This window comes from Amblyomma mixtum, chromosome 6 (genome assembly GCF_055824585.1).
Source record: "Amblyomma mixtum isolate Tamu chromosome 6, ASM5582458v1, whole genome shotgun sequence".
Classification (NCBI taxonomy): Eukaryota; Metazoa; Arthropoda; class Arachnida; order Ixodida; family Ixodidae; genus Amblyomma; species Amblyomma mixtum.
Window position 1 is genome coordinate 50,947,253 of NC_143017.1, and position 18,262 is coordinate 50,965,514.

Genomic DNA, 18,262 nt, shown 5'->3' on the forward strand with positions numbered 1-18,262 from the left:
CGGTGTAAGCCTTATATGTTAAAGAAAAAAACAAGATCAGCATACGCCTTCTTTCTTGCAACCGGCGGACACATCAACGCGACATCACACGAAAGTCACAAAGCGAAAGTCACACGCGAAAGTCACACGCGAAAGTCACACACGTAGGCCGCGGCCAGGGGTGGTATTCTGCCGGTGTCGCCTTTTGCGACATGTCGCATATGGGCGGGGCCTAAAAAAGTGCTTACAGATGCTCGAAGAAACGGAAAAAGCCGCCGGCACTTTCGTCTGCGGTGCATTCATTCACTCCGAGAAGCGACAATTTACCACTGCTGATTCACTAGCAGCAGTAGTTTCGTATCTTTTATAGCAAGAATATTTGCCATCACATGACGTCTAATGTTCAAAAAAACATTTGCAAATTTAATATAAACTCGCTTTACTTCATTTAAGTCTATAAAACACCGCGAAAAAGCTCCAAATCTATTTTTCTTTCGTTCCGGACGGTTGTGCTAGGTTTCGGCTGCGTTTCGGGCAGTTGCAGACGGTAGCAGTGTAGCTGGAGGTCCCATTAGGTTTACGCGCTCCAGAATCGAGAGCGTATCTAAAAAACTAGGCTGAATTGCAGCTTAAACTTTATCGTCGAAGCAAGGTAAGTCATAGCGAAAAGTAACAACACCAGTAGTTGCCGGTAAACATGCCGACCGGAATCGCAAGGACTGCTGAATTGGCTGAAGCGGGCGGCTCTCGCTTGAAAGGACGTCGCCATGTTTTCACGCCAAGGGCGCAAAAGCCGCAACTGCCGATTGCGTTCGTATGCTAACGGTAGCCCGTCGCCCGCGCGAATCGCTTCAGCGCATTCCGTTGTTCGACTAAGCGTAGTAAATTGGGGCGACGTCACGACGACGTAGCAGGAAGGCGGATCCGTGTTGTCACGCCGCCGTCACCGCGGCTCGAGCCAATCAGCGAAGTGCGACTGCGACATGTCGCAAAAGGCGACACCGGGAGAATACCACCCCTGGGGTGGTATTCTCCCGGTGTCAGCAGCTTGCTGTGCTGAGTGCACATGGCAAACACGACCAGGAAGTATGTGTTCTCGAGCACGTCCGTGTCGCGTTGGCACACCGATGTTAGAAACACTGCTGGATCGCCGGATTGGGCGTTAAAAATCTCTCTCGTTCTGTCTCCACAAGGCGTCATCTAGGATGATACGATTCACGTGAACACACAAGACAGACTCATACACTGAATAAAACAGAAAGTGGGCGCAATCACATGCCCAATAGGAGGATGGTGGGGCGAAGGCGATTGCACTACACCGTTTCAGAATTCGTAGATTAGGCGCTAAAGATTTGATCTATATTACAATCGAAGATCATAACGACAGAAAACCGAAAAATCATCAGTCTTAGAGCGGATCACGCAAAAAAAAAAAAGAAGGACCGGCGAAAACCGCTTTCAGGAAAGCACGCGTCAGTCCATGGTAGTGTTCCACGAGTGGTGCTCGTCGCTTATCACGGCGCGGAATGCGCGTTATCCGGCAGTGTCACGGCGGGCGGCGTCTCTATCCGGAGCGTCCAGACTCGTGGCGCGTCCCCGGTGGCGCACGCGTCGAGAGCGCGCACTTCCACCGCGTACGATGTGGAAGGGCGGAGGCCCCGCAGCGTGAACTGCGTGCCCACAGTGGTCTCCGCCTGATGGATGCCGCCGTCGCCCTCGGAGCCCTCCTGAGCCCAGGACACCCGGTAGCCCCGGTCTCCGTCGCTGCCGCTCTCGTTGCCCATGGCGACTGAGGCTGCCAGGGCGCACTCCTCGCCCGGCCCCCAGGACAACAGCACCGAGCCGTCGCCCAAGACGACGTACGTCGCGTTGGGCGCGGGCGAGTCCGCCTTCTCTGTGGCTGAAGGATCCGCAGACAGAGGAGCGTGTGGCACTTTCGCCTTTAACGTTCAAACGCACATTGAGCCATTACGAAGCGGCGCAAGCATTACGATTCTTCTGCCTCACTAACGCATTAAAGCTCACAGAAAACTCATTTTTGTCGGTGAAAAAAGGCCATTGGTAGAGTGCATGTAATCGAGTTTACCACTGACTACGAAGTTTAACTCACTGCGCCCAGAAATAACTGACGGGAAGCCTTTAATCTATTTTGCATCATTGCTGCATGAGAAACTGAGGAAAAACTCAAGTTGCAGTCGTAGTTCATCGGAACATCGTTCTCGATAAACCCGATGCCCCGAACACCAGTATAGCTTCATTGAGGGGCTTTAGGAGGCGCTGCCATCGCTCGCTATCTGTTGGGGCAGTGGCGTACATTGCGAGGAGGAGGAGGAGGAGGAGGAGGAGGAGGAGGAGGAGGAGGAGGAGGAGGAGGGAGTGGTTTTAGTGGGCGTGCGCGCCAAGCGGAGGAAAAGTAGCGGAAACCTACTTTGGTTTGGTTTGGTTTATGGCGTTTAACGTCCCTAAGCGACTAAGGCTATGAGAGACGCCGTAGTGGAGGGCTCCGGAAATTTCAGCCACCTGGGATTCTTTAACGTGCACTGACATCGCACAGTACACGGGCCTCTAGAATTTCTCCTCCAAAGAAATTCAACCGCCGCGGCCGGGATCGAACCCGCGTCTTTCGGGTCAGCAGCCGAGCACCATAACCACTGAGCCACCGCGGCGGCGGAAACCTACTTTGCTCCTCGCTTAACTGCGACTTCTGTAATTTACATGCTCATAATTACGAATATACACAACAGTGCATGTCTGTAAAGCACCATTCTAAGAAAACACCGTGTTCACTAGACGCGCCTTTGTTCATTCCAAACCGTCGAGCTTGCTCGTCTCGCACTCTGGAGGCCCTGGTTTGATTCCCCAACTCGACCAATTTCCTACTCGGTTTTCTTTATCAACGCTTCTCGAATTTTTCGCTCACAGCCAACGCTCCGACACCGATGACGACACCGGCTTTTCTGCGACACAGGGCCCTTAACGTCGCGTTAAAATCTAGCATTAGCGAATAATTTATGCTGAGACACATCTTGAACGCGGCCTTGCGGATTCAGACGCAGAAGAACCCTTGCAAATGCACAATGTAGGTGTACTTTTACGAGCGGTGTCTGAGCAGACGAAACGAGGCTGACCGGTGGTGAAGCGCTTCCGCAGCAGCAGCGCCATGCCGCGGAGGCGGAAGAAGCGCACGTCGTACGCCCTGGCCGGCTCCAGGGGGCGCAGCAGGTGTCGGCGCGCGCTGCTGTTGAGGCGCGCCTGGTGCGGGCACGCATCCTGCTGGTCCGGCTCGCAGCAGGTGAGCAGCAGCTCCTCCTCGACCACGTCGTGGCGCAGCGTCCACCGAAGCTCGGCCCACGTCGACCCGCTGCTCACGTTCACGTGCATGCCTGCGCCCAAGCCGCCACGCAACGATATGTTGCGTGGCTCCGAGATCTCCCTAGGTTGACGACGGCCGGTTTGAGACTTTAACGGTAGGCCAGCAGTGCGAGGAAAAGTCTTCCCGTTTTCGGTGGGTTTTCAAACATTTGGACCGGCCCTGCCTTACCATGAAAAATATATGCAGGTTGTCGATATATTCTGCGTTAATATGACGAAGTTTTTTGTCAGATACGCGAGGAAGTCAGTGTGTCCCCACATCGCCGTGCCAATTTCACATTCTGGCAGCATGTTGAGGTGAAGTGGCATTCGTGTAAACTAGAAGCATGAGTGCGAAGGTCACGCCTTCTGGTGCGTCACAAGCATAGGAGCGGCATTCCACTGAGCTTTGCTGAGCCCTTCAAGAGCGCACCGATAACACGTTTCAGGCCCTTGGTGGAAATATTTTAAGTATTCTGTTCCTAACTGGTTCTAAATCCAGTAATTTCGATATTGGTTCAATGGACTCCCCATAGGTATAGATTTGCATACAATTTCTGTTCGAACCCTACGGAAACATTTCATTAACAATCCTTGCTTACAATAACAACTAAAAGTGTTATCTTGCCTTTTGTTATGTTTACCTCTTGTATCAAGTGTGCGTGCATTAATTTTCAATATTGTGCTTACTGCGAGTTTTTTGTTGTTCTATCGCTGCCTGCTTTGTAGGGAGGCTGCGGGCTTCAGTCAAGTCGCTTGTTGTCAAGCAGCTTTTATCCGCAGTCTCCCCCATCACTGATGGAAATAAACAAGTTATTATTAGTATTATTATCCCCGCTATCATGAGTCTTCATGCGGCTTGAGTCAATGGCGAAGAGCACAAAAAAAGAGAGACAATTTTATGTTACCAGAATAGAGTCATTTTTTTTTTATCCTCTTCCTGGTACCTAAATGTTTTTCTGAGACTAAGACAACGAGCCAAGACAATTGTCGTATCCAGACACCGCGTGACGTGGCGTCTCGGAATTTCAGCACGCCCTGGGAGGCTGCTGGCGCTAGCAGTCGTGCCTCTATTCGTCCTGTGCCCTCTCACCAATGATGTATGGTTTTCGCAGCACGCGCGACTCTACCCTAAAAGTGCGCATGCCCTCTCCTGACCTGCCACATACAGCGCCTCCACTTCTGAGAGCTGCGAATGCGATCCCAGTAACAAGCTTTTACCTGCAAAATAAAACGAGATATTTAACAGGATAATGATGAATCCTGGTGCGATAATGCTGCGAGAGCCATTGGAGTTACTCTTGATGATTGCTCAAGTGCTTTTATTATAATGATTACTTTTATGAGGGTGAAATTTGGGTGGTGGGTCGAGGTGGGGTGGTTGTTGTGAGGAGAAACTGGTGAGTGGTGCTTCTAGTGGGTGGAGGCTTCTAACACCAAGGCTTCACACAGATAGAGCCGGCATTTTCTCAAAGTGATTCATGAAGTGAACCGCGCAGCATGAGACTCACACACAAGACAAAGAATGAGAACGAACACAGTGCGTGTGTGTCTCAGGTTGCGCTGTTCACTTAATGATGTTTTGTAACCCCCCAGCCAGCCAAAGTGTCTTAACACAACTCAAAATGTCACTGTTACTGCGATCCCGGTAAAAGTTTGCAGTACACATACGCAGTGCAGAATCAGGGTGCTGTCGCTGCTCAGTGAGCGTTTTACGGAGCTTTGGCGGGAATTCTTCACCATTACGCGCAGTGTACATTCAGCGAAGTGCACTATATATCGTTGCGCTATAAATCACTCTTCTGGCACGCCACTTCTTCCACATGATCATCGTGATCATCGTCAGCTATGTTACAGCCACTGCAGCTCATTGGCCTCTCAGGCTGCGCCACCCTGTCCAAAAAATTTCCAGCCCGGCTAAGTTTTCTTTCTTTTTAAGGCGAAAACCTTGTATGGCTCATCAGCAACGGAGCCCGGAGTTTGTCCAGGAAAAGTGTAACAAAAGCACGTGACCTCGTGACGTCATCAGAAAAGAAAAATAAAGCTCCCAAATGTGCGGGGAACTCAACCAAGGACCTTCAGATTACGAACGTAGGCCATAGGCCTAAAGCAACCCTTGGGCCACAAAACCAAAACCACGTTGCTTTTTGGGAAATAAACGTGAACGTAGTGTATGCTAATGATAGGTGTGTCATTAGAAAGCAAGAAAGAAATAATAGAAGTTAAAAAATCAGTGTTTCCGCCTTCAAAGCACGTAAGTAGCCCTAAGTACACTCCGTCATTTACTTTTGCATCAAACCCATCCGAGTTATTCTTGTCTGCTGTCCACTCTGATACACTTACATACCATCGATGGTCTGTTCTCCGCATTATATTAATGTATTTTCATAATGGATTGGTGAGCAGAATAGTATCGCCCATGCCAGCTTCGTGTAGTGAACAACTTTGTTTCCGCCGCTCCATCCTGTAAAGCACGCTTTGTTTCATATTGCTTGTTGCTGTGGAGAAGCATACATTCATGGCTTCGTGCGACAGTGTGGTGCAGGGTGCTGTGAGTGGCGGTCCTAAGGAGGGGGGGGGGGGGGGGTCGCCCTCCCCCCTTCCCCCCCCCCCCCCTCCAAAAAAAAGGCTTTGCACATTTTCCCGAACGCCCGTTTTTGGGCTCTCATAGGTGTGATTTTTGACGTAGAAATGAAATGCTTTTTCGTCTGTGATGCGTCAAGCAGTCCCCTACTTTGTACGTTCGCCGTGTTAGCCGCTGCCTTATTTCACACAATTCTACATTCTACAGGATATTTATTTATTTATTTATTTGTTTGTTTATTTATTTTGGTACCTCAAATGCCCCAAACAAGGGGCATTACATGAGGGGTGGGTTGTAAAGAAATATGAACAAAAAACGAACATATTCTGTACAATGCCAACATCAAGGTTCAAAATACAAATGAAACAGCAAACAGCTCAGAAAATCACAATGCAAAACGCTCAAATGCTTTCGATTACAATAGAAAAAAACAAGACAAGAATAAAAGACATGAAGAAGTGCTGAATGGTGGGTTAGAATTCAATAACGGATTAGAGAATAATAAAAATCACAAAGTAAAACAAAGTGCAACAGGTCAACGTTGGAGGGGAAAGGTACACGAACACCTAAAATGTGTGAGATTTAAGCTTATCTTTGAATGCAAGAGTGTCTTCTATTATTACAGAGGCATTGGGAAGGCCGTTCCAATCTTTTGCTGTTCGGATGAAGAGAGACTGCGCAATGTTTGTGTTATTGGGCAAGGGTATGACACCTGTTGACTGTTTTTGTGACGAGCTGAAAACAAGGAGTGTTTTGTGACGTAGATGCGTAACGGAAATGAAAACGATGAAAAAGAGCTAAATTAGCTAGTTTTCGACGGTGCTTTAATAATGCCAAGCTGGATCGGTTCTTGAGATCGGTTACACTTGTGTAGGATGAATAATCGGAATGAACAAATCTAATGGAGTGATTTTGATAGTTTCAGTGCTCTCAGAAACGTATTCCTCATGTGGGTTCTAAATGGCGGCTGCATATTCTAATTTTGGACGCATTAATGTGGTGCAGGCTAGTAATTTTGCATGTGCTGGCGCAAACTTCATTGAGCGTTGAAAATAGCCAAGGGATTGGCTGGATGCTGCAGTGACGTGGTCGATGTGCGTTGCCCATGTAAGATTGCCAGACAGGTATAATCCAGGTGTTTGTAGTATAGCGTTCCGGTGGTGTCACACGATTTCTCGTTGCATACAGCTTACATGTGCTAGTCAAGTCAGAGGTTAGCTTGCGAAAGGGATTCGAACTGACGACATATGGACCTTCAATTTTATGTCTTCCCAGAGTATTAAGGCGAAGCCTTTAATGCCTCATCTTTGTAAGCAGGAGCTGTCGACAGAAATGTCACGCTTTTCAATTGGTCGAAACGGTCGTGACGTCACAGTGCGCGAATTTCAAACAGGGCTATTTGTACTTTGGTTAGTAGCCATGCAACCAATAGAAGGGATCGTATAGTGATGCTCCAAGTAAGTGAGAATTAGTTTAGTTCTTTGCATAATTACCCAATTAGCCTAATTAACCTTTCTAGTCAGGCAAGATAAATAAATAATAAAACTGAGTAGGAAATTCGTCGAGTTCTGGAATCGAACCTCGGTTTCCGGAGGGCGAGCCGAGCATGCTATCCACTCCGCCATGCCAGCTCGATGGTTAGGAATGAACAAAGGCGTGTCTAAGTGAATACGGTCTCTTCGTTCACTCCCATCTTCCTCTCTTCCCGTTACGGCGAGGTTCAGGTGTCCACCGAGATATGCGAGGCAGATACATTTCCTTTCCTCAAAAACCAATTTACCGACGAGCAAGGCGTAGAACCGAACGGGCGATGGCGTTCTATGGACTCCCTGGCAGCGTTGCAAGACGCTGTCGCGTTTCACTCAGAGGCGAAGCTTCACATCTTAACAACACATCAATGACACAAGCAGCAATACCACGCTTAATGCTTTCGCCTCACCGCACTTTAGGTCAACAAAGTGACCCCTGAATTTTTTACCTCTTCCTTTAAGGCGCAGTTGAGACGTCAACCGAGATGCGAGACAGTTACTGCGACATTTCCTTCCCTCAAAAAACCACTTTTCGTATTAAAATTGTGAAGCAACCCTTCGTCGTACGCCGTAGCTGATTGTGCCATACGATTTCTCGTTGCATATAGCATAGTCTCTTAGGTTGGAGGCTAGCCAACTAGCTCGAGACATGCATTCGAATCGAGTGTCCGAGTGTTTCATTCGGACCTTTGTGGAATCAGCATTCTGAGGCGCATCTTCGTTTCGTTTCTCAGTGCACAACCTGCATCCAGGTCGAACGCTCACGATGGCACACCAATGATTTCGCCTTCACAGAACGTAAGCAGTTTTAAGAGCTGTTTGAATTTCTTCCCTGGAGAGTGAGACAGTTTTTCATTCGATAGAGATACTTCCTCGTGTACTTCATTCGAAGTAACGAAAATAAAGGCTTTGTTTACAAGATACCTCTTGCAGCCTGTTTTACAACGGACATACGAATAGATATGCTCGCAATAGGTCGGAGAGCATGCATAGTGTTTAAAACCTTGACTTGGCGAGCACCACTCTATGCACTGCTAAGGATGCAGGTGTTTCACCTGACCTGGGTACAGAGAATGGTATCGGGCAGGCTAACCTCAAGCTCGACGGGAAGATTTTACAACCACCAAGGTAATCTCCGAGCGTAGACCCAATTGCACTGACGATGAGTAAACATTTTCTAGGCATCTCGCAGTGTTTTTTTTTTTCTCTTTTCAGTGTGCATTTACTTGCTGATTCAATTACCGTGAGCACAAGGCACACGTGCCCGTGCGTTTAGACCACCTTCTTTTTATCTCCACCCGCCTTTCATTTTCGAGACCCATACGCGTCCTGTTTTAACTTTTCATTTTAATGCTTTCCTAAGCAGGCTTTAACTGCAGGTGGCTGCAGACAAAACGGGATGGGAAAGGGTAAAGAGCTCAACCCGACTCACCGGAGGAGTAGGAGATTCCGTAGGCGACGGCCTCATCCCCTGACAGGAAGCTGCCGGACCAGATGTTGTACGCGGCCACCTGTTTGAATAAGGGAACATTGCAACGGATTTCGACAATGTGAAGAGAACAAGAATATGTGAATTTGTTGTACTTTAACTTAAAGGGACACTGAGGAGAAATTGAAGTTGGCTTGTATCGACAGAATACCCGCTCCTGATTACAAAAATGCCACTCATACTGACAACAAAGCTCTTGTAACGTAGAAAAGAGCAAGAACCAAAATACAGGTATCGCCGCCACAGGCCAAACTCGCAAGTACAAGCGTGGTGACGTCATAGGACAAAACAGTGTTGCTAGAACCAATGGTTGTAGCAAGACTAGGAGACGAGAATCCATGAATCACTGAGGCGCAGCCAAGGCATGTGCAAATCTTCATGACGTCGCCAGATGGCGTCACCTACCCGGCAGTTATTAGGCAGCTACTGGCGCGCCTGCTGCATCGGGACCAATCAGCGCCTGCTCATCGGCGGTAGGCGGGCTCCCAGTATTCCGCTAACGGTAACAAGGTACACTGTATGCTAAAGGTGTCTATTTGCGAGAACTTCGTTGACGACTTCGAGAGCGGGATTCATCGTAAGGCTGGCAAAACGCCGGTGCAAACGTAAATGAAGCGACGGTAGCGACGGCCGCAATAGCCGATAGATGCCTTCAACGTGCGGCCGGCGGTAGCTTTCTTTTCGGCTGCTGCTAGGCCGCACTGCTGGCCGCCAGAAATCACGGAGTCTGCGTTACGTCATGTGCACGTCATGTTTCACGTCGCTTAGTCCTGTGTCGTCATCAGAGAATCCCAAGTTTGAATCAGAGCGGCGGGAAAACTTCTTCAACTTCGAATCCAAATTTCTTAGAAATAAATGCATCTTTCGCTGCCGGCCAAGTAGCAACAAAGCCATGAAATGCCGAACTATGGGATTTGGCTTAAAAAAAATATTAATAGAGCTCTTCTCACTGTCCCTTTAAGCTCTACTTTACGTGAAGTCTTCGCAATATAGACTTTACGGAATAGGTCTAGTGGCAGCGCGTCCACGCCTGAGGTGGAGTATTTGACTGTCCTGAGGCAGCAGTGACGAAGCTATAACGACAGCACAGGTCGTCAAGTTGTCACTTAATAAAAATTGTCGAAGAAATGTACGCTGATGGGGCAAATTTCACCCGCTTATTATGCACTAAAGCTGTTCACCAACGGAATTGTGTAGAGGTGTAAAAATATATCGGCATCAGCACCGCCACGTTTTACGACGTGAGCATTATGCGGAGCACACCCAGATCCGTTGCGTGGATGAAGTCCGTCCAAGGCCACCGACCTAATCGGCCAGTAGAGAGAGATGAAAATGAATTAAGGGGTCGCATGGGTGAAAGAAGGGAAAGAGAAAGGGGGAGGGACGGTGCTGTCCTCGGGCAGGCTGAAAGAAAAGATAAACGCAGCGACTGTGGCCCGGCGCTCGCTATCGGGGCCGCGGTAGCCATGGGGCTCTGTGAGCCCGTCTAATCAGTTCCGTGTTTCTCTCTCCCCCCGAACAGCTGCAGCTCGGAAGCGAAGAGATCGGGGAGTACAGCCAAGGTTCGCTCTGCGCGCTGCCCGAGAAACAAAATAACAAACCGTAGTCGCCCTTTTATTATTCTCTGAAGAGAAAGATTAACAACTATGAATGAATGAGAGAAGGAGCCCCTACCAGCAGAGCTTTTCCGGGTTTAAAGCCCACACCAAAAAAAAAATGGAAAGGACGTTCGTCGCGCTCGTGCTTGCGAGGCTCGCTGTCGACAACACCGAGTCGTGCTTGCCGCCCAGCGAGAAACCGATCGGCGGCGTCTACAGGTCGAAGAACGGTGGGCGACGACGACGAGCTCTCAACAGTGAGAGCGTCACCGGGGACAACGCGTACAGGGCGAACCTTCAACTTCCCTAACTGCCGTCTCGGAGAAGGTTCGTGCTAGGAGGGCCGCGCTGGAGCGAGAGCGTAGGAAGCGTCAGCGCGAAGAAGCCGCCGCCACTCAGCTGCCGGCTCCCGCCGATATCTTAATTGAGCCGTTGCCTGTAGTTCAGCGTTATTTTTTCTCTAAACTTGTGACATACGCAACGGAATGTGTATGTCGAGTTTGAGACTGAGCGTATACTTTTGAGAAAGAGTTACAAACATCAAGCTAATTTTCGTGGCTGCGAGTAGAGGGTACTTATAATGAGATTTAAAAAATGAACACAGAATTTGAATACCCACAGAGGCGAACAAACTAATCCTGCATATTCAAGAAAACTTTGCGCAGAATAAAACAAGACGAAAGGGAGAAACACGTACACACACACGAGCGCAAACTTGCAACTGTATTTTTCGGAAACGATACATCGCCATAAAAAGCAGAAAGGGCGCCAGCGTACGATAGCCAGTGCAACACGTGTGGGAGCACAATGGTAAAAAATAACATCTGTGATAGGCACAAGACAATTCAAACCCAGCGGAAATGCCCAGAAAGTAGCAACATGAAAGCGGGTTATCGGTCACGAAGAAAATCAAGTTCTTTTTTGAGAAGGGCTATCGATGCTTTACTCACGCAGCCTGCCGTACTAGATATCTCTCGAGCCTCTACAATTTCCCGAAGTCTTGTGTTATTCTGCGCAAAGTTTTCTTGAATATGTCGCTGCACCAACTGGCCCAACATTCTGCTCTACTAAACTAATCCTGACTTAGCAGCACGGAAAGAGGCGCTGGATGTATTGTTTACGTTCAAAAACATTACATCGACAAGCAAGAGGTCAACTTCAAGAAGAGTCCGACCGCTCTCACGTAGACCAAATCTTATTACAGCCGGAAATCTGAGCAATTAACAGTCGCAGCTGTAGAAGACAGAACGGTTCCGGAATTTCATCCTGACGTGCAGGCCGGGGTTGCTACCCTCTCTGCTGCTGAGCCGCGTACCTGCACGGTGTAGGTGTTGAGCTCCTCTACGTCGCCGATGAGCAGCGAGCGCAGGTCGCGGGACCCGAGGCGCAGCGCCTCGCCCTCGGCGTAGAAGGTCTGCCAGCGGACCAGGTAGCCGTCCACGGGGCCCCGGCCACGCTCGGGCGCCGACCAGCGAAGCTCCAGCGCCGACGAGTTCACCGGGGACACGCGAACGTCACGCGGTGCGCTGGGGCCTGAGTGACGAGCCCACGAAGAAAAAGTGAAACGAGAGGCACACTGTGTAAACTGTCACTCGTGCACTGTCGCTAAGCAAGTACCTTAAAGGTGTAACAAAGTAGGTCTCTTGAAACTTGGGAGCGCGATTTGCATCAGTGTCGCGAAGGATTGAATATGGCGGGTACCCTCAGCACGGAACGTAAATACTCAGTAATATCCACTCTAATGGCTCTTTTTAAGGCCTGGTTACGTATAATGGCCAGAACTAAGCTCCCATTTCCGAAAAAACCATTGGCTGAAATGTTATACGCTAGTAAACACGCAACGTATGCGATAAGCTGACAAACCCGTAACACCATTTCGTGCCGGTAGAGCAAGGGGCATTCCTTGCTGATTCCGGCGTGGTATTCAGAAATGAGGTCGGCCAAAAAAAATCACAAATCAGATTTTTTCACACGTATTTTCATCACATTCTGGAAGGCATTTCCCCGACAGCTGAGGATGGTAATTTACTCTGACGAGAGTGTAGGAAAGCTTCGGGCCTCCAACACTTGCAAGCAAGCAGGTGTTGCAAGCAGGTGTATGACGCTGAACGTGGTGGTTGCCTTGGACTTTATGAAAAGCTATACAACGTTAACGTAACGTCATGTGGAGAAAACAAAGTTCGGTTCATAATTCCAACATCACTGTCGTGCAGTAAACGACGTTAATAAATATTAAAGCGTTAAAAACGCCATTTAACAAAGGGACGACTAGGCCAGCAATGATGGCAAGGCAGAGGCCCACCCTTCGTTTTACATGTACGTACTACAGTAGCTTACCAAGTATTACGCATGCCGACAAAAGGCGAAAACACGAAGGAAAACAATGGAAAATTGAAACTTAATCCAGTGCAAAACATATCGTAATATTCAGTACCTGCTGCTTCTGGCAAAAGCAGATTGGGCCAACAACAAAGCTTTTCTCAGAATGATATTTTAAATAATTCAACCTTCTCCAAACATGGCAAGCGCCAGAGCCGCGATAACGCTCTTAAATTTAGATATCTATTAAAATGCCCGCGATGACTTTTTTCGAACAGAGCGACGCTACGACAGTTTGATGCCTTCAGACAAGCGTAGCATTCAGCTCTTATTTCCTATTTTGCCTAAATCTAGCCTCTTTCATATTCTATTTTATCAACCATGTATGTTGTGTCCTCATTGAAATGTAGTAGCGTGCGGCAGCCGAGCGGCCGCATCCAAAGAACCAGCGAAGACCGGTGCAGGACAAGGAATCCGCGTTTATTCCTCTGAAGCTTCTTTTATACGCAGCGGTTGCTTATGCACTGCTGCTGTCAGTGCGCGTCATGGCAAAGTGACGCGTCATGCACTTGACGCTATCACACTCATTGCCCTCATGCTAATTTATTCTGGTGACTCGTCAAATAAGCCCTTTTTCGCCTCTGACCAACGCACGTTGCAGCTGCTACTCTCCCGTCGGCGGTGGCCGCCGACTCTACAGCGAGCGTTTCAAAAAGTCCTCGAAACAATTCCTCAAAGTCAGGTTTCCGAGCGTCCCTTACGGGTCAAGTTTGGGTATCTTGAGAATCCGGTAATGAGAGCCTCAAGTCTCGCGATGCTACTTTAGCATGGGAAACTTCGCAAATTACAAACGTCTCGATGCTGAGATTGCGAAAGTGCTGCTGAAGTTTGTGTAACAGTCGAAGCCAACGCGTGGTGTATGCGGGCTCACGTCCTGGTGGCGACCGGTAGACGGTGTAGAAGAGGAGCGCGTCCGACGGGTCGGTCACTTCCACGCTGGCCAGCGTCCAGGGCTGGCTGTTGGCGATATCCTTGCGGCCGCCCTGCACGAAGGACTTCTCGCAGTTGCCGGCCTCGAAGCAATGCTTGACCGTGGACACGCCAGCACCCGACCACGACAGCGACACCGCCGTCCACGCCGACGTCTCCAGCCGAAAGACGAGCCCTGAGCAAGGGGCGTAGGCTTGGGAACGAAGTCATAAGACGTGTCGCGAATTTTAATAAGCGTAAGGGCGGGTTCTTAGTTGACCTGGAAATCTCACCGGCACTGAAGGATTTCCTACTTAGAGTAGATGTGCTAGAGGCACTCATTGAGGGCGATGCACGCGTTGCACCAAACAGCTTTTCTAGACGGCAGAACACGTGTTGGAATCGTAGTCTTTATAGTTGGCGTGGGTTGGCTGCAGCTGCACGAGTCATGTAGCCATGCCACGCTACGTTCAGGCAGGGTACCAAAACTGTGATAAGGTCGCGTATTTTATTTTATGAACATTTATCAATAAAAAAAAAATCTCACCCGGTAATTGTACGCATTCAGCAAACTGTTTGCATCAAGTATCGAGTCCCTCTGCAAGAGTGAACTCCTTTAAACGATGCGAGACGTCATTGCAGCCACGCATGACAAGATCCGCAGTCCCGTGTCTGAAAGATCCGGGGGCCATACTGGTTTCTCTTACGTACAGCAATCTAAGCGGGCTATGTAATCGGATGCTTTCAGTGAGCGGCTCAGTCAACCCTCGACGGGCGCCAGATATTATATCGGTGACGTCGCCCCCTCACCTTCGGGCGGCGTGAAGACGGCGACCTCCGCGTGCGGCCCCTCGAGGGGCACGTCCTCGAGCACGTTCTTAGCACGCACGCGGAACGTATAATTGGTGGAGGGTAGCACGGGGCGTAGCACCGCATACCGCGTCTCTCGTGGCGTCTCCAGAGACTCGCACGCCTGGCCCGAGCACCAGGACACGTCGTAGGCGTGAAGGGGACCGCGGGGCGACTCGGGCGCCAACCAGGAGAGGCGCGCCTCGCCCGCGCCCACCCGTTCCGCGTGCAGCAGCAATGGGGCGCTGGGCGCTGCGCGGGCGGATGACATGACCCACAACCGCCGAGATTCGTATACCATTTCCTCCTATGCGCTCTGAATGCATAGACGCGACGCTGAAGTCGTCGTTTAAACACTATTTATTCTGCAATTCACAAATAACAAGGAAGGAATACAGAGGATAGCGCGCTGAGAGCAACAAACATAATGGTCATAGTATATTTAAAGCATACGTTAAGCAGCTGAAAATGTGATTAGACATTTCGTGAAGCGAACATAGAGAACATACTATACTATCTAACGCCTACAGTGTAGCGTGGGCAATGTGGAACGAATCAGACAACGTTAATAAACGCGAAGCGGGGCGGTGACTGTCGGTGATGGTGGAAATAGTGTGGCAGCAAGGGGCTGGCTCCAGTCGGGGCATGGTTCTGCAAGAAATAAGCATGCATCTGTCAATTGCCACCGTGCACCGATTTAGCGAGGATGGAAAACGCACAAACAAATACACGAGACAACGTAATGTGACACATGAGCAGATCGGCACATGGCTATTCTAGAAAGAAGGAAGAGTAGAAAGAAGTGAAAGATGCGTGTTCCGCATCCCACCGCAATCACATAAACAGCAACAGCAGGGAACACTCCAGCAGAGCTGGACTTATAAGCAGGATGATGTCGATGCGGAGGTAAGGAATCTGTGCTTCTATAGCTGCCGTGCCAGTAGCGTTCGCTCCCTCAAGCGTTGATGTATGGTTGAGCGCCTGTCATGAGACAGGTTAAAGGGTCTGTCAGGTTCTTAAAAACCGCATGTCTGAAGCAGTTAGGCCTAACATGTGCTGCTTGACTCCTACGGTGGTGATGGTAGCGTGACACTTTTATTACAACATCCCTTCTATTAGGTGTTCAGTAGGTCCTGGGCCAAGCATACGCATACAACCACAAGCCACCCTTGGACGCTTGAACATCTGAGTTGGCGGAACAAAGAAGAACAAAGAAGAAAGTTGGCTGAACAAAGAAGCCAAGGAATACTGTCCACATTAGCATGCTACGGATACTTCCTTGTAAATGCTCAGAAACCTCCTCAGATATTAAGGCGAAAGCCTTTAATGCCTCATGCTGTCGTTAGCAATCCGTGTCGGCAGCCGTGTCTGCGGCCATGTCGGCAGCCGTGTCGACAGATGTGTCCGCGTTTTGACGGGTGTCCACCGAAATATGTGAGACAGTTACTGCGTAATTTTCTTTGCTCAAATACAATTTGCAGTTTCTTCATTACGGCCCCTCTTTCATCTTTCACTGCCACTTCGTCCCTTCCTGTACGGTGCGGTTAAGGTGTCCACCGAGATGACTGAGAATTACAGCTCCATTTCCTTTACTCAAAAAGCGTTGCGTTCAAAGCGCAACGCATCGCGCCGAACAGATGGTGGCATTCCGTGGACTCCCTGGCAGCGCTACAACACGCTGTCGCGTTCCACTCCTAAAGGCGAAACTTAAGCGCCATTAATTAGCAGTCAATTAGTGCAGAGTGATTAATCAGTAATTGGTCATTAGTAATTTTTCATTACTTCTTCATCAATTATGTGTGAAACCATACAGCGGTGACGTCACCAGTGTCACATTGGGAATAGTGGTGCGGAAAACGCTTTCGCCTCTACGCACTTTAGACAGTCAAAGTGCCCCCTGAATTTTTATTGCGAAAGCAATACTAGTTGCACTTTCAGCCCGTCGTGTAGCGAGGCCGGTAGCTACCAATGACCTTTAGCATGACCCCCTGCTGTGACGTCATGCCATCTGCCCCAAAAACCAGGGGCCCAACTCGCGCCGTCGCGTAGCAAGGCCGCAGCTACCAAGCGCGGCCTAACTCCTGCTCCTGCCACGTGCGGCGCGCTTAGCGGTCTGACGTCACAGCTGCAAGAGCGGGGCTCCAACTTGCGCCGTCACGTAGCGAGGCCGCAGCTACCAAGCGCGGCCTAACTCCCGCTCCTGCCGAGCGCGGCGCGCTTAGCGGTCTGACGTCATGCCATCTGCCGCAAAACCGGGCGCGCAGCGCGCCGGCGGCCAGACGTTGCAATGCCGCCTACCGCGAAAGCCACTCGGCAGAATGCAAAGAGGAAGCAACAGCGAGCTACGGAGACCGAGGTAACACCTTTAATTAAACACCATGCCGTATCCAGATTGAATCACTGTATAACCGATGCATCACCACAAGTCTAACCACAAGCACCACCACCAGCTACACTACCAGCTACACTACCAGCTGAACCATGGCGTAGCTACGGATATTGCTTTCGCAGTTACCGGGCTTAACCAAGCTAAGCCACAGCTATTTTTTTTCTTTTTTTATAGCAAGGACATTGTAGTATACGCGTGCCTTCTGGATCTTGTTGCTGAGAAGCTACGTGGAACGTTAATGTCGTACCGTGTGGTGAGACATGGAATCGTGAACTTCACGCGAATAAATAGAGCTGCACTAGTTTAAAGCTTCAGTTAATGCAGTTAAGGTCGCTTAGATATCGTTTAGCGTGCTTGGTTAAGAAAAGAGAAGGTGGTCCATAGACGTGAGTTGTCGTTTCTCATCCACCTTAAACTACTTCTCAATAAATAAGCGTTCCAACTCCTCAAGTGCATCAGTGGAGGGGGAAAGATACAGTTGTGAAGAACTCCTGCATCATATCGTCTATGGCTATGGATATATATAGCTCACTGTCTGGTCTGGTCCTGAAGTGTGCCGCGAAGAGCGGCTCCGAGTCCCGCGTGGGGCCCCCGACGGCCACGTCGTAGGTGCGCCAGGCGCCCAGGTCGGTGATGACGACGCCGTCGGTGCCCGAGCTCTTGTTCTGGCAGACGCTCAGGGCGCCCACCCAGCGACACCAGGTGACGTCGTGCGAGCCGGCGCCGCCCGTCCACAGCAGCAGCGCCCGCCTCGGCTCCATCAGGTCCACGGTGAACTTCCAGCCTGGCAGAGAGAGAGGCATGCAGGTGCGGACGGGTCGGTTGAAGGCCAAGACAAGCCCCGCTCATTAAATAAAATATAATTTGAAGCGGTTCTTGGTACGACAGCCAGAGCTGTGATCATCGGTCTTGAGATCACGCCGAGAAGCAGGGCAAGACAAAGTGGATTTTATATTTCTACTTCGCTCTGACGATATGTCCTGTAAACCGTTAGGACGGGTGTTGCAGGGGAGCTCGACTCTGATCTTTTTTTTACACTTACCTTCTTTTCGTTTATCTTCAATTCACTTCAAGCTCAGCAAAGTTCTGCTGGTCCATGCTCCCTTTCTCATATGTTGACTCCAGCGTCCTAGACTAGACTAGACTAGCACTAGCACGCTCGGCTGCGGAACATAAGGATAGCCGCCGCGGTGGCTCAGTGGCTAT

At 49.7% G+C, this 18,262-nt stretch overlaps 1 protein-coding gene across 1 annotated transcript; it reads right to left on the reverse strand.

The window, feature by feature from the left end:
* Positions 1-1,493: 1,493 nt before the first annotated feature.
* LOC149339076 (receptor-type tyrosine-protein phosphatase S-like) lies at positions 1,494-17,817 on the reverse strand. Its single transcript, XM_089550874.1, has 7 exons — positions 17,589-17,817; positions 14,629-14,919; positions 13,781-14,014; positions 11,846-12,063; positions 8,876-8,954; positions 3,108-3,362; positions 1,494-1,879 (listed from the first exon to the last, which is right to left on the reverse strand). The coding sequence occupies exons 1-7, from the start codon at positions 17,815-17,817 to the stop codon at positions 1,494-1,496; spliced, it is 1,692 nt and encodes a 563-aa protein (XP_089407000.1).
* Between the last annotated feature and the right edge of the window lie 445 nt (positions 17,818-18,262).